The 20,602-nt window shown below is 47.8% G+C and overlaps 2 protein-coding genes across 2 annotated transcripts in view; one reads left to right on the forward strand and one right to left on the reverse strand.

Annotated features, from left to right (window-relative positions):
- The window catches only part of LOC126529433 (uncharacterized), a 40,101-nt gene that overhangs the window by 5,260 nt on the left and 14,239 nt on the right, over nucleotides 1–20,602 (reverse strand). Inside the window, exons 6-11 of the mRNA XM_050177032.3 lie at nucleotides 20,544–20,579; nucleotides 18,627–18,773; nucleotides 14,003–14,031; nucleotides 13,465–13,530; nucleotides 11,270–11,375; nucleotides 10,263–10,345 (exon numbers count right to left, since the gene is read on the reverse strand). Coding sequence (XP_050032989.2) covers nucleotides 10,263–10,345; nucleotides 11,270–11,375; nucleotides 13,465–13,530; nucleotides 14,003–14,031; nucleotides 18,627–18,773; nucleotides 20,544–20,579 — 467 coding nt within the window. The remainder of the gene's footprint in view (nucleotides 1–10,262; nucleotides 10,346–11,269; nucleotides 11,376–13,464; nucleotides 13,531–14,002; nucleotides 14,032–18,626; nucleotides 18,774–20,543; nucleotides 20,580–20,602) is intronic.
- On the forward strand, nucleotides 2,704–6,219 carry LOC129384321 (uncharacterized). Its single transcript, XM_055069624.1, has 3 exons — nucleotides 2,704–2,767; nucleotides 4,554–4,798; nucleotides 5,998–6,219. Exons 1-3 carry the CDS (start codon nucleotides 2,756–2,758, stop codon nucleotides 6,113–6,115), a joined length of 375 nt encoding a protein of 124 aa, XP_054925599.1. The 5' UTR covers nucleotides 2,704–2,755; the 3' UTR covers nucleotides 6,116–6,219.

Genomic DNA, 20,602 nt, shown 5'->3' on the forward strand with positions numbered 1-20,602 from the left:
CATTTTTCTTCCCCTCTTACTAAGCACAGGGTAGCACCAGCACAGGTTGTTGATGTTGGTAATGTTGATGCCGATTACGATATTGTCGATGATGATAGTGACTATGTTCCTGATGACGCTGTCGTTGATGATAACTGATGTTCTTTATTATGACGATGATGATAATCAACAAAGATGTGACTCGTACCTACTATAGGTGATAGGCCACGAAATCGATCATATTTCAAGAAGTTTTACACTGATTAAACTCCCTGTCTTTCCCTCGGATCATTCTCGACATCTTCGCTCTGTCAAGTGATCTATCCAGAAGGTTGTCAGATGGGGAGGTTGAGGACTTATTAGACAACTCGAAGAGCGGGACCACAGTATATTAACTAAGTGAGCCTTGCGGAAACCAGCAAGATGGAGAAGCCTCGCCTAATCACAAAAAAATGTGCCTCAACCCGAGTCATGCAACCTTCGCGCAACTTACAGAACATGAGCTTCGCGCCAACACTCCCTTTCATTAATTTTTTGCCTCCAATCTGCGGATTTCTTCAGAAGCCTATATCGAGCGGCTATACTAACATTTGGTGCACAAGCCATGAAATCAACAGTGATTGGAAAAGGGATTTCGCCAACAGCCTGCGTCAAGGGCACTTCAACTTTTCTTGGCAGCGTTTATACAGCTCCCTCTCCCTGACCCTCAATAGTGGAGGAGAACAGGCGTGTGCAAGGAGTCGCCCGACATGAAGCTTAGGGCACATGTTAGTTTATTAAGTGCACTTCCTGAAAACATCCTCAAAACATTCTTGAGAATCTCCACGGAGCCCACAAACCGTGCCTTCCGAAGCGTTTGTTCCAGATACTCTCCGAAAAGCAACCAACACGCAGTGTGCGACTGTTGCTGACGTTAACTACAGAACTGCTCCAGAAGCGGACTCGAGAAGCCGAAATTACGAAAGCGTTCTACGTCGATGAAAAAAGAAAAGGACGATCGGCAGAGATTACGGAACCAGCTAGTTTCTGTTGCGATGCGTCGAGACCATCGCGACGCCAAGAAACACGAAAGAAATCACCGAGACGATGTCGACACCCTCGGAGCAACCACCACGGCTCGAAAGGCGTACGTCAAGGCATCGTCGAACTGTATGGAGAAACGGTGCGCGGTCATTAAGCGGCAAAGCTGCGCACAATCTCGCGATGGTATCGAGACCTCTTCCCCGGTGCAACGAAGCGAGACATAACAAAGAAAAACGGTTGTAACGAGAATGCAAATGCCCATCGGGGTTCCGGATATAGAAAGACACATTTCTTTATTCGGTCCTGTTTTCTTGGCCGTACGATTAGCTTGCTAATCCAGACGACAAGGGTGATTTATGAAATTGCCCATTCATCCATAGTGCTCACGCATGCGTAAGTACGCGCTTTAACAGGTTAACTACACTGTTTTGTCGAGGCCCGTGTCCCGGAACAAGACTAGGATCGCCTTCGACACTACCAGCGCTGCTCCAAGGTCAGTATGATGTTACATCTGTGTCGGTTAAGAAACGATCCGCATACCTATAGGCATAAACAGCGGCCGCGTTAGAGTCAACGAACGCTGGCAAAGCTGAGCCATTCTGCAGGCGTAAAAAGCCGCGTGCGCTTCTATGGGGAAAACCGCCAAAGAAGTACGCCGTGCATTAAAAGAAATATAACTCAAGGACTAGCTGTACTGCTAGGTTCCATTAAAGGTTCCAGTAAACGGTTCCAGCATACGTTTGTGCTGGTGGACAGCTAACGGTAACAAAATAACAGCGCGACAGAAAGACGAGGCCATCGAAAACTACAGGCCCAGCGCTCACGTTCAACATTTCTTTTTTTAACACCGAAAGGATCTATAGCTTCGACAAAAAATTCAAATGAAAAACGCAACGCTCCGTGGTTCCCCGCACGCTGCGAAAAAAATCCGTTTGTTTATCTGCATCAGTTCAATACCAACAACAGGAATTAGAGAACTGTCCCTCCGGCTACATCAACACCTCTGACATGTCACCTTGCCTAACAGAGCGAGTTTTACTACACCGCTGGCTATACGGTTGCGTTAGCAACGAAACATAGTGTCCCTTCTCCGCGCATTTGCACCGCAAACCCGCTATCTTCTTGGGCGCACGCAAGCGCAAGCAGTAAGACATACTACACAAGCGTATACGCAAACGTCCGCGGCCCATAAACGTGAAATAGATAAATGCGCGCTCGCTTCTTTCTTTCCTTTTTTTTTCCTTTTTTTTTTTCGCAAACCAGAATGGGCACCGACCAGAGAAGCACCGCGACTCGGTAACCTCGCGCGCCTAAACCGCTCTTCGTCAAACTTCTTTCTCTTTCGAGCATTACGAGATTCAACCGGCGAGATCATACTGCCGTATCTCTAAGTCACCGGATCTAAAAAAAAAGGAAAGATAAAAACAAACAAGAGTGAGCACAAGGCACCGAAAGCTTCGTGTGGCAGGAAAATCAAAAAAGGTCACTAAGAGAGTTGAACCGAAAGCCACTTTTCTTCGGAAAGGGCGTGCGGACGTTCTGTCACGTTTCTAATGTTCGTTGTGAACAGGTGAAACGATGGGTTGTTTACGAAACAGGCTATCGGCACTCCCGCTGATAGCTGATTTGCCTAAAAAAAGCAAGCGTAACGGGTATAAAAAGCAGCCCGCCTCGCTGGCAGAACACTTTCGTCTCCGCAGCCGCCGGTTCTAACACCTTCGCCTTTTTGGTCTACTTCGTACTGCCAGGCATCATGAACACCTTCGTAAGTATGTGCATGTGACTGTGCGCGATATTGTCCTAAAGCAGTAAATCAGTGCTCATGACTAGCAAATTTGACTAGCAACATGTGCTGGTCCCGGACGGACGTTATGAATAACGCGAGTCAATCGTCAGTGTTGAACAGATATTTCGTCTGTGTGCCGGTGCGCTTCAAGATCTGCTCAACATTAACCAGTTAACCTGTACGTCTCGCCATCTTGTTGAATAGTCAATTACGTGGTTAGTGCGGTTAATTACCCGCACACGGATACTCAAGGTGGTGTCATGCGTAGGTTGTGGGTTCGGCCTTCATCGGCAGCAGGTTAGTCGTTTTTGTTGTCCTGAGTGGCTCTGGCCGTACACACAGCGGGGGGTTGGCCATGAATCGGGTGGTTAAATTAGGTGTATAGAAACAAGGGAGTTAGCAATTTAGTTTTTCCTTCACTTTCAGTTTTCTTTTTCTTGTAAACTCTTCACTTCAAACACCAAACAATTGTTTTCCCTATGCGTCCCTAGCTTCATTTTCTTCCTGGATTTCTATGCTTGTAACTCGCATAAGTTCGAGCTCCTCGACTCCCCCGATATTACTCGCCCAAAGTATTTCAGTGAAGCAAAATTTCGTCTCAACAAAACCGATGGAGTCCTCTGCGCAATGACAGAGCTTCCAGTAAAGGTATTTCCCGAAAGTCGGCCGACAATGAAAATCCCTTGGCCGGGCCACATTCTTTTCTTGGGCAACTGAGCAATCAACGCGCAACGACGCCCTCGGAAAGCTTCTTTTTCGAAAAACTAGCACCGTCACTGCACTGCAGTGCGATTGCTCGTACAGGCACGGAAACTATATGTACGACGAAAATATCGGATTACGGTGGTATCTGCATGCATCGAGTTGGTATCATGCCCCCTGCTTAATTTTCAACCAGGACAATGCTTGAGCATCTTCACCACCCCAGGTTTCTCCAAAAGGTGTCATTGTTCATCTCAATGTCACATTCTCGAACTGTTCTCGAAGATATCCCGCGCAACTTTGCCTTCAAGTTTTCGAATCTCTTCAGCTGCGCTCACCAATTTCGTTTCCACCCTTGACACTCGTCAACTTTTCTTCTTCTGGGAAGGTCGCGCGTGACTGTTTTCCAGACTCCCAACAACTTTAAAGCCCCGGCACGATTCGTGCAAAAAAATTCTTCAAGTCACGCATTATGACGTTCGCATCGCGCGGTTCTTAAATCAACTCGGCAGTTTCAACGAACATCTTTCCCGCCACCGACGCTGCTCGCCTTTTTTGCCCAGCTTCACATCTCAAAGGAAACAATATAGAATATATATGTGGACAATGTGTGCGAGTCATGCTCAAGGCTTATACAGAACGCGCGATGGCTCAGTGAGAGAGGGATAATAGTGCGCGATTGTTTATGGTTCCAGTATTAGCGCCTTGACTTGTGGCTTGACTTCACTTGACTTGTGGCCTTAGCAAGGGTAAATTTTCCTGATGAAGACGGCTAAGGATTTCCCGAGCTTTTGCTAGGTGCCCCATCGGTAGGAGCGATCCGTTCTTCCCAGGAGTTTGGTTGTAGAAGTAAGAGTACTACCTTGCTGATATGTATTTCTTATGTTCTACGTGGCTGGCTAGACATAAACGATAGATGTCTACTCTTAATTGCGTCTACTTGGCCCCACTTGTAAGCATAAGCGCTATGTCCTATTCCTTCTTGCCTTCTCTTCAAAACTTAACGCGCTGCGAACTCAAATACCAATCACCTATTCCCTCACTATTCCCGTTTCCACCGCAGACCCTGGTCGTCGCCTGCCTCCTGGTGGCCGGAGCCCACTGCGGCTCCATTTTCACCTACGGCGTCCCGGCTGTCGTGCCCGTGGTCCACCAGCCCGTGGTGTACCAGACCGCGGTCAGGGCTCCTGTGGTGGCCCACCACAAGGAGCTGGTGCACGTTCCGCACCACGAGTACGGTTACACCGTCGAGCAGAGCAAGCTCGTCCAGCCCAAGTCCACCGTCGTCCACCACGACCCGCTGACCGGGTGAGAAGCGCTAAAAGTTCAGAGTTCGAACAGCTGATGCTCCTCGCTTTTGCCGAGGACCGCCGCACCGTTTTTGCATGTGGCATCTCTCGAAGACCCTTTACAGCTAGTGTAAAAGCCAACGAAAGATTTTCGCCCAGTTAACAGCACCGCATTCGAACGTCGTAAGCCCCATGCATGCTTTCTGGCTGCACAAGGCCACAAAAGCCTCACTGCGATTTCTGACAGCAACCGGTCTGTGACACAGCGCTGATGAATAACGATGTCGGCGAAATCGGCACCGTATTTTTCTCTTCTTCTCTTAATCTTGACCTCCGCGTTTCCCATCGCAGCGCAGCCAACTTAAGTGTTCTGGTTCACCTGACTGCCGTTGATTTCTCTCTCTCTCTGGCCCGGTCAAATGTTCTCGGGATCCTGGGTCTGAGAGAAAGCAGAATATTAATTTTAATGCACCTGGGACGAACCCTGGATTTTAAATATGCTACGCGTAGCTACGAGACAACATACATAGTGATGTTCTCTTTCAGTGACTGCGGGCTATAACTGGGGAAATATACTATACTTTTTCGCGAAACCCTGGCCCCGCGCACTTTTGAATCTGCCTGTACGTCAACAATGGCCGCCTCCAAGATAGACGGTACGTGATTACTGTACCCTAATGCATGCGGTTACGGACAGGATGAAAAGAACACGACACGCCATTGCTCATCCATTAGTACAGAAGACGACAACACTGTGCCGTGTCTTGCCTCCTCTCCGTCCTGCAGATAATCGTGAGAAGTAGGCTACAGCTGTAGAGCTTATGTAGGGAGTCCCAGCAAGCTCAACTTCGTGATAACACCATAACTGGAAATATTAGCCCAGCCGGGTGCCTGGCGGGCTTATTCTGATCATGAGGGTGAAACACGAAAAAGAATATGAAAAATCTAGATGGTTAACGACAATAAGAAAGATGTGCTCCAAGCTCTTTCAAGACGTAAACACAGATGGCGCAGACCAACGCTGTGTACTTTTCATCGCAGCGGGCATTGTCTCCAAGTTTTCGGAAGCACGAGTAATCGGTATAGCAGGACACTTCCTTGGAGGAAATTACACGCTTTCGTATAGTGATTACTCACAGATGCTAGTTTATCATAACTGTGCTTTCAGGGCTGAAATAATACGTTAAATAGCTGTCTCGTTTTTCTATCGCCGAGCAGCCTGCCGTACCAGCAGACCGACTACCACCACGTCCCAGTCGTCACTGGTTCCCGGAGCTCGGTGCACCACAGCCGTCCAGGCTACATCGCCGAGCGAACCAAGACCTACGTCATCTGAACATGCCGCGATCAGATCCCGCTGCGATTTGCCGACCAACTGTCACGCCTACCCCCTCCCCGTTTCTCACCGCCTCTCACGTGTGAATAAATGGCGATGTTTGTTCTCCAAAAGCTTCTTCTGATCAATTCTCTCCCGCCCATATTTACGTGCACGAGCTCTACGCACTTTGCTGTAGTAAAAAGGCAGTGTACTTGGGGATACAGTGACAAACTTTGACCGACACGGACTAGCATGTGGATACATGCATTAACGAGTGCCGAACTGGAACTAAAAGTTTGTTTCTGTGCGAGAAGCGAAAGCGATTGCAGCGCAGAAACAGACAAAGCACAAGCACCAAAGACGGACACAAGCCCCCCCTCCCCCCCCCCCCATCCGTGTTCAGACACAGTGCCCGCCTCTGTGAGACGGTGTCCGTCTCGTAGCTTGGGCCTTTTGGGGGCACGACACGTTCTCGAAATTTGCCCCGGATTCAGTGTTCGGTTGCCTTAAGAAAGTGTATGCCTTCAATGTCGATGAACAATCCAACAGACCATCCCGGGCACTCGATTTTTCGAAATTCGACCGTAACGTCTCTGCAAGCTCGAGCGGGGTCTTCAAGATAACATCGATAGCTCGTTTACACGTGTATTCTGCTTAGCCAAGCTTCCCGTCTCGGCAAGACCGGTCGCTTTGATATCGCATAAGGCGTCACATGTTCGTACAGCTAGACTTATTTCTCTTTGGCGTTCCTTTAAAAACGCAGGAACAAGGTTCAGTTGTCGCAGAGAATGACGGCATAAAGGTATACCTCACGGCGCTGTAACGTTTGAGTAATGGGACGCAGCATGACCACGTCTCAAAGAACGACACTTAGAACTTCCGTTCAGGATACTGTTACACACAGTGCCTTTATTTCACTATACGGCTGGCTGCATGTCACAATACCCAATCGCACCTTCGTCACATGCGCTGCCAAATGTTCCTCGCGTGCATGCGTACAACTCGTGCAGCATTTTCGTCTACAAATGCACTGCAGCCAAAATGTGGAATGCTCCTCCTGGTGAAATGCCCAAACAATCATTTAGTTTTATCGTTTTTCTAACCCCACGCTAAGCCAGTAGTTCCGGCAGATTTGATACAAGACCCGGCAGACGAAAACGAAAAAAAGAGACATATGCACAATATTGTTGCGCGAACAAAGATATTCAAACAAAATATGATGCTGATGCAATTGTTCTAATTATGCTAGTCTAGTTTACTACGTACGAAATATTCCGGCTACACGTTTCTTTTTTCTTTTTTTTTCTAGAATGATCTACGTAAGCAATTGCTGTTTCCATTGTACAATGTATACTTTCATTGTACATTGTACAATTTATATACTCGCTTGCCAGATTTCGTTCAAAAGCATTATTATACATCAGATTGGAAGACATGAGGGCCCCATCCGCAATCATATCAAGCTTCAGGATCCCAAATGTATAATGTTCATGTGTCTTACTCTATTTGGTTACCAATAAACTATTCCGCTATGTAGAACACTTCGGCTGAACGAAGTGGACGATAAACTACTGAGTTGTTGAAGGTAAAGATTGACTTAGCTGCTAACTATATGTGTATAATAATTGTACGTTCATTGTTTAGTGGTGTCTTCTAACGATGATTTCTCTGCCTTTGTGAATTGACTGACGATATCCTATGTACCCTTTCCTTTTCCACTTGCTCTGTAACTAATTCTTCGTGATTTGAAGCTACCCTATAAATTTGTTGTACGAATACGTGTATAACAGTTCGGTTGTTAAGCTTTTTCTTTTTGTGCGCGCAAATCTTTCGCGCTGCCTTGTGAAATGCCAGAGTCATGTCCGCTGTCATCCTGTATCCGAAAGATGCCCTTTAGCTTCCGTTTCCCCCCTCCCGCCCCCATCTGCGCCGCACTGTTTAATGCCCTTCGTGCTGTGGGTACAGAACAAATAAAGATAAATAAATCACGAAGATATTGTCGTTCCACATTTGTTCTACGTCGGCCCCATTTTCGTGAACAGCCTTCGCGGCTCTCTGTTGTCGCATTCATCTCCGTGCGCGCGCCAAGAGCACACGAGGAGGGTCATTCGGAGGAGGTCGTTGGGCGGGTCTGTAGGTGGCTGCTTTCTTACGCAGCTCGCTCCAGTTTCGCTCCTCCAGCTTGGTTCCTCCAGTTTTGTTCCTACAGTTGCGCTCCTCCAGTTGCACTCCTCCAGCTTCGCTCCTCCAGCTTCGCTCCTCCAGCTTCGCTCCTCCAGTATTCGGGAAGCTCTGGCGAACGTGGAGAAGGACGCGGGAGCTAGCCGCCTCCCAGTATGGCTCTCTTGATGGCTCTCACGAACTGGGCCGGCACCCAGTATAACCACACCACTTCCGAGAACATCCCGGTCATAATGCACTGCGCAGATCACACCGAGTTGTGTCGGTGCATGTATTAACCGCCAACTCTACCAATTTTTTTTTTTTCGTAAGTTATATGGAATTTTTGGAGCGTTTTACAATTTTACGAATGTTGCGTCAGGTATTACGAAACAAGTGCTGTCCGCGAAAAAAAGTTGCCCGTCTACTACCAAACCTCCCTCCCGTAGGAAGCTTTCGTATTGAGAAAGAGTGCAAAAGTGGTGCTTGACTTCGAGCTAGTTGATGCAGACAAGTTCCTGAAGCAGTCCAAGCATGCAACAGCAAAGTCGTAGAAAGGCTCACTGTTATATCAAAGACAATGCGTTACTTGTCACTCTCGCCTGTTCTAACTTTGCAGCTGCTGCGTGAGCGCGGTGTCTAAACCTAAACCGCGTCGTTAATGAAGTATCAGGAAAAGCGTATGCTGAAGGCAAGCTTTAATTGAATACATGATGCACCCCCTTCCTTCCTCACCTCCCCCCCCCCCCCCTCTGTCTCGGGTCCAAAGAATTTTTACAAACAATGTCCGCAGATTCAGGTATAACCATAGTAAGTTTAACCCCCACCATGAACGATTCATGGTCGTCCTATCAATTTGTGCAACGCAAAAAAGAAAAAAAAAACTGCCATCGACGACCTTGGTAGACTTTAATTTCTATTTATTATATTTTTGTCCCAGGAGACGGTGCGTGGCGTCGGATACACTGCATGTAATAAAGGAGGCTTGCGCGTCTGAATCCACAGAAACAGATAACACAAAATTCGTAAAATTGACAGTTCACCTAATTGGTGACCGAAAATCTTGAGAAGCCCGAAGCTGTGAAGCCGCGCAAAACACGAGCAAAGAAAGTACTGGAAGAAACAAGCGCCGTACTGCATGGCAACCACTTTATATTTTGGGGGAAGAAATACTGTTCTATACGTCTATAACCACTCTACAACATAAAGTTGGTCTTCACAACAAGAACGCACTAATGTTTCTCATCGATTCCTTTTCCTTTATTTATTTTTCGCCAACCCCCCCCCCCCCCCCCCCCGCCGATGAAAATGTGGAATCATGCTCTGACCCCCTCCCTCCAAAGCAGGACAGTCCTGGCGCCATCAATGGCCAGAAGACAGGCGAGTAACGCTATAGTTTGTTTTTTTGCATGAGCAACGTCACCATACATACTTAGGCATGTTACACGACGTCGGCATATTTTGATCTGTGAAGTGACGTTACGTAATGTCTACCACACCACAGGTTTAACGTTTCGAGACCAACTTAAGTATCGAGCGACGACATCCTACGTTTGGCCCAGCTTAATATTTGCGAGCGTCATTCCATTGCGCGCGAGAATAGCGTGGTGCAGTTTCTACAACTTCGAGAATATGCGTCGGTACCGCTTTAAAGAAAAACGCTCAGCTCATGGTCCCCACGGCACGACTCACTAGCGTGTAATTCCACGAACTCGACGACCCCATTTTCGATCCGACACGCCCCCCGGCATAGTCGGCTTTGTGTAGACGAAGCCGCTGGCGTTCTGCGCTAGCGTGTGCACGAATGCGCAGCGTAACGACAGGCATGACGTACTCCAACGATAGGAGGGAGCATCGCGCTGCGTTTCTGTCTAAAACACAAGTTTACACACTGTGCTGTTGAAAACACATTAACTGTAGGTATGCAGCGGGAGGAATTACGAACTGTACAGCGTTATCGTGGCCCGGCAGAAACCAGGAAAAAAATACACAATCCTAAACTCACCATTATGTGATATTCTTCGTGACCCTCGATGGGTTGGCTGACCACGGCCAAGGCTTTGCTCATGGAATACTTCTCTGTCGTCTCTGCAACGTGCCGTTATGTTGCAAGTGAGCTTAAGTGAAATCCATAAAGCGTAATGACAAACATGAAGAAAAGCTACGCGATTTCCCGGGTTAAAAGAAACGTCTAATAGTGCATTGCTCCTTTTTTTATTTTTTTGCCACCTTCCCCCAGCATTGGTGACCCGTTTCTAATCGCTATCGAATGCGCAGGCGCACAATGACGTCGAAAGGCCGCGCACCCACAAATCTCGAACATCGCGCCGCAAGATAATGTAGCATTCTATCAGCTCATACGGCGACTAATTCGAAACATACATCCTGCGCCGTTTCCGCATTCTTGGATCTCCTATTTATCTAATCAGCCCCGGTCGACTGGGTAGTTTGACTAACGTTGATTCGCAACATGCGTTTTCAGTCCACTCACGCGAACTATAACGCATGCGCGTGACACCAAGTGATTTAAACGAGCGGAAATTATCAGCGTGGTGTCTTTCGGCACTAGCAAGAGCAACTGCCTTCCAACTATAAATGGAAAACAAAAAAGGTACTCTGAACTACTAACCAATCAAAAAGAGTCAATTGACGTCGTCAGACTTTAAAAAAAAAAAACGCGCAAGACCTTTTTGCCTCGCCGCTCCGCGCCTTTCCTCCTCGTTTATGTTACGTGATCAGCGAGCCCCTTGTCATCTCCGCGGCGCAGGTGCTTAAATTAATTGAGCTATGAGGTGTTACGTGTCAAAACCGCGATATGATTATGAGGGACGCCGTAGCAGGAGACTCCGGATTAATTTTTATCACCTGGGGCTCGGTAACGTGCACCTAAATCGAAGCACACAAGCGCTTTCGTTCTGTCAGAAGAAGCAGCCAATAAGATTAACAGAAAAACTCTCGTAGCGGGTGCATGTTCCTGCTTTCTTTTCTTTATTTTTTATCTTTATTTTTTACCTTTTGTGCTGATCCAGAACTGATCCTCTGCGAGCCTCAACGTGAGCCGGACCTTTTGCTTTTGACTGTTCAGCATTCCAGTGATCGGCCCGTTTGGAAGGTTATCCTGCAGGGAAAAAAATTTAGGAATGACGGCGGTCACTGGGGCCAGAAGGGGGTGTTATTTGGGTTCGGACAACCCCTGAAAGGACTGTCTACCACTCGGAGCACAACTGCGGATTGTGGTGCGAATAATATTGTGGGTCATTTTGACGGAAGCGACCATGCTTGTATCCCACGCACAAGCAAGAAAATATATTTTAAAGCGAAAGCTTTACTGGTCGCGAACTTGCGATTTCGCCGTGGCCGTGCTCCGAGGAGGCACATGAAGTCACACCGCGTTCCTCGTCACATCACGTTCCTCGTCGTTGCGCTCGCCTCCGCTCGCTTCGCCAGCTGCGTCGCATGCCTGACAACATGTCGGAGGATTGAAAAGGAGAGCTCGCGTGCGCCGCAACCACAGTTGAGGCGGCAGTATGCACGACGACAATTATGATAAGCAGGAGGAGGCCTGGAATCGACATCGGAACAAGATGAAGAGGAAACGAATCGCCCAGGAAACAGACGAACAGCGCGCCGAACGACTGGCTAAACGCCGCAACACAGCTAGACAACCAGACTAACCTGGACTTGCAATCAAGATTAACCAAGGCTAACCATGGTATGCCTTAGCTTTCGCTACGTATATCCTGGCATAGCCGAGCAAAGCCACTGCCAATTTTTTAGTTTGGCTCTGAAAGTGGCGAAAGAATGGCGTGTGGGGTCACTCGACGACAAAACAGTGCTACCGAACCCCTGTACGTTCAAGTAACCAAAAATCCGCACAGGGAGAGTTATTTTGCTTGTATACAATATTGTATTGTCTCAAATTGTGTTTCGTGCTTGTTTGCTAACTTTTTTTGCGTTAAAGAGTAATTCCTTTCGTTTCCAGCTAGCGCGAGTTGAAAAGTGGCGCCACCTTGTGCGATGTCGAACGGTGTGGTGCAATGATGCAAGGCCTCCGAGATTGCCATCGCGTCCTGTAACCAGTGTCCTCGGCGTCAGCACTCTGTTTTAAAAGAGAGACTACGCAGATAAAAAGAATTGTTTAAACGATTTCTACTCGCTTTCCAGAGAAATCACGGCGAGTTTAGACACTTAGAATTGTAGGCTTTCTGTTGCGCTACAAACTAGAAGGTGCCTGAAAAATTATGCGTGTCTCTGCTACCGCAAACGCCAGAGACCAGCGGAGCTGGGGGAAGTTGAGGCTTCAGAAAGATCCATGCCGTCTTCCTCTGTGGGGGTTTCGTTTTGGACGACGCGCTATTTGAGGCGCCCGATGCAACAGAAGCGATTTGTTTGTCAAGACTCCATATGCGTCGGTGTCGTGTGCCAGACGCTGCACCGACGCGACGCGGCGGCAACCGCCGTGCCTTAGCTCTGATGCATGCTAGCTCCGACGCCGTGTACCTGGTAGCTTCTTGAAATCCGCCGAAGCGAGCGCAGGAGTTTTTACCGGAGCGCAATGACGTCACACCACCTTTGTCCCCGCCGCTCCGCTCCTTCTCCCCCGCTAGGCTCCACCCACCCTCGCTGCATCGCTATGCTACGCGATGCTATATTTATACTCTGCTTTCACTCTCTCTCAGCTCTCCTTCCTCCAGCTAGCTGCGAACGTCAAGAAAAACCCAGCGAACTTCTAACACCTCCACTGTAAAAGGCTAGACAGTCTTTTAATAACCCTGACAAGGACACCTCTTACTATCCACAGCTAAAAGCCGTAAACCCTTTAGGACGTAATATTGCCACACAACAATAATCTCCCACGGTGTTGTGCACGTGCGTTTCATTCTCCGACGCAGTGCGCTGGCGACTTTCCTGTCAAATGCGGCTAAAATCTCAGCACGGTGCCTCCGAGATAGTTCACCACGCCGCGGGCGGTGCCTTATCTCAGAGGTCACGTTTACTCTTGCTAGCCTTTCGTAATGCATCCACTGATACTTCAAGCATAATATTTTGCACGAAGGCTGCTCTATATACAACAACGCAATCTGGAACTAGGCTTCCAGCGAGGCCCAAAATTTTACTAATGCGTAATCTCAAACGCCATGGACGGCACCGAACATGAGCATACAGACAGACAGACAGACAGACAGACAGACAGACTCGTCACTCACGTGAAAATTGGCGATACCGGGATAGGCGTCATCCGGAACTCCATCGTCGATTATCGCCTTGTGTCTCTGCGCGAAATCGTAAGAGACGCCTACAGACCAAAGTATTCGGCATGTGCGTGACAGAAACAGGAACGGCTCACACAGAAGGACAGGGCTTTAGTTTATCTGCAAACTTATTTCCGTTTACGGATTAACCGGCCTACTGAGCTCTGGCGGTTCTGGACGGCAGTAGGAACGCTAGTAACATCTTGTGACGCTTTGTACTATTACAACACATTTCAGACTGTGCTTTTTCGTTGTTGTTGTTGTTGTTGTTGTTGTTGTTGTTGTTGTTGTTGTTGTTGTTCTCTGAGTGTTCAAGTCGAAAAAAATGTCATAAACGGAACGCGTTCAATACTGCGCCACAAGTCGCTAGCAGCGTTTACGAGTCCGCAGAGGGCAATACATTTGCGGGCATACCTTTACATCGTTTTCTAACGACTAAGAAGGTCGAAAGGCATATTTCTCACCCGGACCCATGGCCAAAATGTGCACTCACCGCCTGTTTGCAGAAGGGCTCTCTCTTGACTGAAACAGAAGCAAGGAAGGAGAAATTGCGATAACAGCCGTTCAATAAAATAGTTGACACACGTAACTTTTATGATTATTTTTATTCATAAATACTATCAATGCAACAAGATGGCGAGACAGGCTATAGTTGGTTAAAGTTCATGTTGAACAGATCTTGAAGCGTACCGACACACAGACACAAGGTGTCCTGTTGGCTTTTCTGCAACCTATTGTCTGTGCGCCGGTGCACCTCAAGATCTGTTCAACATTCATTTTCAATGCCACCAGAAATCGCAACAGAAAGGGCACCTTCAAAAGAGTCAATAATTACTTGTACATGATAGGTGGAAAGCAAAATCTAAGGAAATACTCAGCCTGCTATTTAAGCAACACACAATATAAGTACAAAACCTGACAGAAGTGTTAACTGAAAGAACATGCACCAGACTATATCAAACTGTGGAAATCAGTGGAGCATAAGTACGACGTATACTAATATTAGAACAAATAAAATGTGGGTGAACATACTTCTAGAACTTCTATAAATCACAGTATTGATGAGCGCCATTAGTGGTCAACTGACGTTAGAAAGTTTCCTAGCTTCGAGCTGCCACTGAAGGCGTCGTCCGATTGGAGTAATTACAGGTAACTTTCACTAACCGTGATTAATCATAGCTATCACTAAGAGTCCCGTTATCCGTTACGATATCTGTTATATTACAGTGAACCTGTTAGCCTCCTGTTGGTCGGCCTTTTTCATGTCCGCGTCCGTCGGCAAAAATGTGGGCCGATTCCGAAGGTGCAATACCGTGCCGACCCGCGGCGGAGGTGAAGTACACTTCAAGCACTCAGAAGAGTGAAAAGTGCATACAGTCTCTCGAGTCACCCGTACAACCTACAGGACATCATTCGTTTCAATAAAGAACAAGCACAAAACTAGCATCCGAACCCCATATTTAATGACTAGACCGCGACAAATCCATAAGGGCGTTGTATGCCACCTTTCGATGCATGTGTCCGTGGCGGAAGCACGTTGCATGGTGAGACAAGAGCGAGGCACACCAGCGGCTATCGTCGGCGACTTTAATGCTAACATTGCGAAACCCGACAAGAAGGACTGGCTCCCGTCGTTTGTCAGGAACTTGGGACTCGCACGCTACGACGACCCAACTCAAACAACGACGCAGTACGGATCGTGCTTAGATTTGGTCTTCGCCAAGAATGCAGCGAAAATTGTCGCGAAATCCTTCACGGTCTACCACAGTGATCACGAAGCGATTATCACTATCATTACTCTAAGGTAATGAAACATTTCATAACCGCACCAGCAGGTTTAGTGGTTTTGTGGCAGCTTCGCTGGACATCCACTTTCACGGGACCGGGATGGCGAGTCATTTCTTTAGTGATAGCTATAATTAACAGTTCAGATGAGTCGGTGACAGCTATTGATAGCAGCTATCGCAATGAACGATAGCTGCTAGTGATAGCTGATTTTTCCTCCAATTTGATAGGACGATGCCGCCAGCTCGTCGTGGATATGACCAAAGCTTTAACAAATGGCAGTAGCATTTACTCAGGCTAGTTAGCGCGGGTTCACATCACTCAACAATGCGAGACACGCATCGTCTTCACTCTTCTCTTAAGGGTTCCGGTCTAAATACGTGAGAAAGGAGAAAATTGTCTTTTTCTCGGCCACCACTGCACCATTCTTGATGAAGTTTGCTGAATTTACAATAGAAAGTTAAAAAAAAACTAGTGACTACAGGAAGCAGATCTTTGCTTTGAATTAGGCCACCGACTATTTTATATAAGAATGTTCGAAAGTGCGCATTTTTAGATAACTGAATGAAGATTCTAGAGCATTAAACCCTAAAAAAATGATGACGAGCCTCGGAGCGCCGTAAATAATTTAATATAGTAGGTTTTCTATAACCATTTTTGGTTTCGGTTTCCAGGAGGATACTGTGTCGTGACGTCACAACACAGCATGTGGTCACGTGGTGCAAAACATTGCGACGTACTGCCGCTTGCTCCGGCTCGCTTGATCGTTCGCTATGCTGCTACATCGGTCCTCACAATGAGTGTCAGCATATGAGGTGCCCTGGCGAGCCGGTACGAGGGTCAAAACGTCGCAACGTGCTGCTCTCACGTACTGTGTCGTGACGTCATGATACAGTACCCTCTTGAACACAAAATCGAAACTAGCTGTAGAACAGCTAGGATGCGAAGTTAGTAACATGCGCTTTGAGGTTTGTCATTTCTAGTGGTTAAAGGTACCAAGGCTGTCATTTAACGCGAGAAGTTAATAGTCGAAAATATCACGTCGGTACCTCATTGACGCCTAATAGTCGGGATTCTGTCACAAGGTCATCATGAAGTCATCTCGAGATCATCGCAAGTTTATTGCATATACATGAGAACATGGGCTTAGAGAAGGCGTCTTGGCTACCGCTGTCACTATGCTGAGCATTTATTTACACACAACTGGCGGTGCATTTGATAAAATTGCAAGCCTCTCTGTCAGGTCATTACTGATACAGAGAGGTCACTACGTGCGCACGAGTTACGCCTAAATACGTATTTATACAGAGAAGCAAAGATGTAGATAACATTGCATTCGGAAGTGCACGGCAGAGCGTTAACACAAAGTTTATCTAAAGCTCAGTAGCTGTGTACCCTGCGACCGTTCCCCAGCCACACACGGCTTTGCTGTACGAGAGCATCGACCGCAGCTGTGAGAAGCGAACTATCACAGAAAGAACTGATAGCCGAATTTCGTTGGTACTGATTCATTACAGGGGTAGCATTGCAATAGGTACCGACAAAATACAGCTCCCAGCGACCGTTTCCTTGGAGTAATAGAAACAGATGTCGAAGGCAATGCTATTGAAGAGATGGATGCACCGGAAGCAATCGCAAAGGCCGGAAACACGTCACAACCACAAAAAAAAAGGACAAAGGGCGTCTTGTATTCGTTCTTCGTCCTCACATGTGCTGCACTGCTGCACTGCTGCTCCTGGAATGACCAGTAATGACAGTGTGGACACGGCGCGTTAGGAAAGGACGTCCGGCTCCTTTAGTTGCTCAAAGTCGCACTGTCGGCCTCGCTGTACTCGTGTGGACATAAATGTCTATTTCTTCCCTCATGTGTTAGTGAGCACGTTCCCGAGCACGCCTCCTTATCAGAGAGTCTTATCAGCAAGTCCGATATTGCGCTAAACGCAGGTAGATCAGCGGAGTACCGGGCGAGCGTATACGGCGCAAACGTAAATGGCTCGCCCGGTGCAGCCATGTGGTGGCGCGGAGCTCAGCCAGATAAACACAGAGCTATTACTGTAGTTACCAGGTGTATTCTGCTTCTTTGATGGTGTAAACTTGCGGCATCGGCGTAACTGTGTACACGATTACTGCCGAAAACTTACACCAGCTGGAGCTAAGTAGAACACACTTCTTTATTTACTGAAATATTAGATCTATGTGTGTCTGCTTGATATCTGCGCCCCAGGCGGCTGCACCGTGCAGGCCACTCAGGTATGCACCTCCGCCCATACCGCAAAACGCCCAGTCAGCCGGCGTTTAGCGCAATACCGAACACGCAAAAACTTTCTATTTTCCTTATGCCCGTGAATCTGTGAGCTTCACTGACATTCCGTACGAGGGCGCCACAACACTTTGGGCCTTGCTTTGATAACTACGTAAGAGGAAAAAACTCAATTAGGAAAGAAACTATTTATGGTAACTCAAAGGGAAGCTCCTTACTTTTTGAAAGAGATATAAGGATGCTTTAGAACGCGCAGTTATAAAGCGAGGTACACGAAAGAAGAAGCATGTGCTTGCTGCGGTAAAGCTAGAGAAACAATGGAACATGTTTTATTAGAATGTGAAGATATCTTCCCAGTTGTGGGCTTAGGCTCTTCTGGTCTCCTTGAAGCCCTTGGGTTCAGCGACAGCAGGGAGAAAGTAAACATGACCACAGTACAGGTTAGGAAAAGGCGATTGGAGGTTTGGTGGGCCAACCACAAACAACGAAGGCGTACAAGAACAAAGTTTCCAGCAGTGGTTCAGAAAGTTCGTTGCTGGGAATTCTGCGTGCACGCGTGCGTGCGTGTGTGTGCGTCAGAAGGTAGGAGATAGGTAGGACATTAGGCAAAATAAGACCCACCAGACCGTTTCAAAGCGGACGCTCATAGCATCCATCCATCCATCCATCCTTATAGCGTCACCCTTCTAAATGTCCGAAAACAAGGTATTAGAGGAAAAATTTTCCCGATGACGACAATACTTCTATGCGTGTGGAGATAACACAGGAACCGTAGGGCACATTTTCTTGCATGTCTTTTTTGCATGTCCTCCACGAGGACATGCAAGGGACACGCAACCCTGTAGTAAGAAGGCAAACTAGGGCAATGTATTTCCTTCAGGATCAGTGATTTGTTAACACGAACAGTGGGCTCAAAAAGCCGATATAAGTAAAGTGACGAGCCATATAGGCAGCATACGCCACCACCTAGTTAAGAGCTAGCTCGTGCTCGGCAGCGCAACACTACAGCCATCGAGGCAGAAGATCTTTAACCCTGGCCTAAACTTTTCGTGCACGACGAGCTGGCACTCACGTAATGGGCTGGTTTGCGAACTCTTCTGGGGCTTGGGAGGCAGCACGGCGTCAAGATCCCTCACGGTCGAGCCCACCAGCAATATCTTCGAGTTATCCGAGAGTCCAGAGTCCCGGAGGCTCTTGTTGTCGTCCGCTTGGGCCGCGCCTGCAATGCGTCGCGCACCGTCGGAGAGCCGAAGCTGAACTGCTGCTCTTCCATGGCCTCCGAGATTTGGTGACGTGACAATCCGTCGACGTCACCGCCAAATCTCGGATGTCTTGGCTCGTTTCGCGCGTAGCGCGGCGCTCGATATGTATCGATGGCACCATAACGTTTTCTGCTATACGTTTGCTGGGTAAGATCTGTCGCTGCGATCGATCAACTACATTGTAAATTCAGTTACGCCCTTGATATTATTACGGTGTAAATCGGCCTATAATTTACACCCTTTCGTCCCACTCGCACTGTTAAAATTATCAAGGGTGTAAATGGGTCCATAATTTCCACCCTTACACCCACTCTGGGTGTAAGGCTTTGAGTTACGAACCGATTTACGACCTTGCTCACCTCTGAGTGCGTAGAAATATTTTACAGTGGTACCACCGAAATAATGGGTAATACACGGGTTTATCTGGTTTTCGTACTTATTCCTTCAGACATTTTTTGTTGCTTTATATGGTTACGCTTTATCTTTTATCACTGGCCTAAACTTTTCAAGCAATCGTTTTTCTTACGCACAAAGCCAATAAGACTGGGCGCAGAACCAGTATCATTGCGAGTTGTCGCATTTATAAAGCCACGTTTTGCTAATTAACATCAATTTTCAAGCTCGAGAAGTCGTTTGAAGCCAGAAGGGCGAGGTTTTGGCAAAACTATATGCATTATAACCATCATCCTCTTGCTGGCTGAACCGCCATGCCGGCCGCCGCCACAATACCCTCCAGCATCTTTTGTAAGAAACTACAGGTGTGACACCAACCGAAGCCTGCACCCAAGCGCACATCGAAAGTTCGTTTTGTGAGCCTCATGTTCGCTTGCGCCATTAACGAGTATGCATAAACATCAACTCGCCTAGTTACCTAATGTGCAATGTGTAGTGTGAATAAATTGCAGGTCTCTGAACAAACGCCATTATACAAGCAAAAAATATCAGATGAACACAATGACGCTTCTCTACTTTTGCGCTGTTCACCGTTTCGGACAACAATAACTGCAAAAGAACTTTCCAAAGCTTGTCTGCGTCGGTTAAACTTGTCTGCCGAACTTGTTATGCCAGTAGAGATCGTGAGAAAAGATGAACACATCTCACTCGATGACCGCGGAAACTCGCTGTCGAAACGCTGGAGGGAGGAAGCGCGGCAGCAGTAGCGAGCGAAGTGACCTTCGTGCTGCGTCTCGCATCAACGCGAACATAAGCCGCGAAAACACAGCGCGCAGCGGACTGCGTCCCCGTCACAGATGGCTTTCAAGATACAGTAGCCCGGGCGCGCAGCTGTCCGCGCCGCCTGCAATAGAACGCACCCCCCCTCCCCATCTCCCTACCCACGGTGCACCTTGTCCCCAGCGCAGATGGCTTTCAACATACAGCGGCCATCAAACTTAATGACACTGGCAGCAGAGCCCGCGAGGTCCTCAAACAACCTACACGTGCCCTACGCTCGCCCGCACATCTGCCCTTCATGATGGTGGCGAGAACCCAAAGTGAGCGCAGGGTTGCCGGTATTATGCAAGGAGGGGGGGCCTGCTCCTTGAACCCCTTCTACTTACCCGCTCGAATGCGTCTCGTATATAGGGAGCTTACACGCAAGTCATAACAGCGCTTGCATGTAGGCTACCTGGTCTCGTAAAGCTTACTGCGTCACCTGGGGACCGATGAATTAAAAGAAATAAAGTGCATTTCCGTTCGTGTGTCCGGTATGCACGAGAGCCACGTACCTTTAAAGCAAAGCTTCTGCATTGGCGGCTCGATTCCTGCGATAGAAACAGGGGTTAAT

The sequence above is a fragment of the Dermacentor andersoni genome, chromosome 8 (assembly GCF_023375885.2).
Source record: "Dermacentor andersoni chromosome 8, qqDerAnde1_hic_scaffold, whole genome shotgun sequence".
Classification (NCBI taxonomy): Eukaryota; Metazoa; Arthropoda; class Arachnida; order Ixodida; family Ixodidae; genus Dermacentor; species Dermacentor andersoni.

What these genes read in the sequence shown, in the direction of transcription:
- LOC129384321 (XM_055069624.1), top strand. An exon ending in CACCACGACCCGCTGACCGG is followed by an intron (nt 4,799 to 5,997) that starts GTGAGAAGCGCT and finishes ATCGCCGAGCAG; the next exon opens with CCTGCCGTACCAGCAGACCG.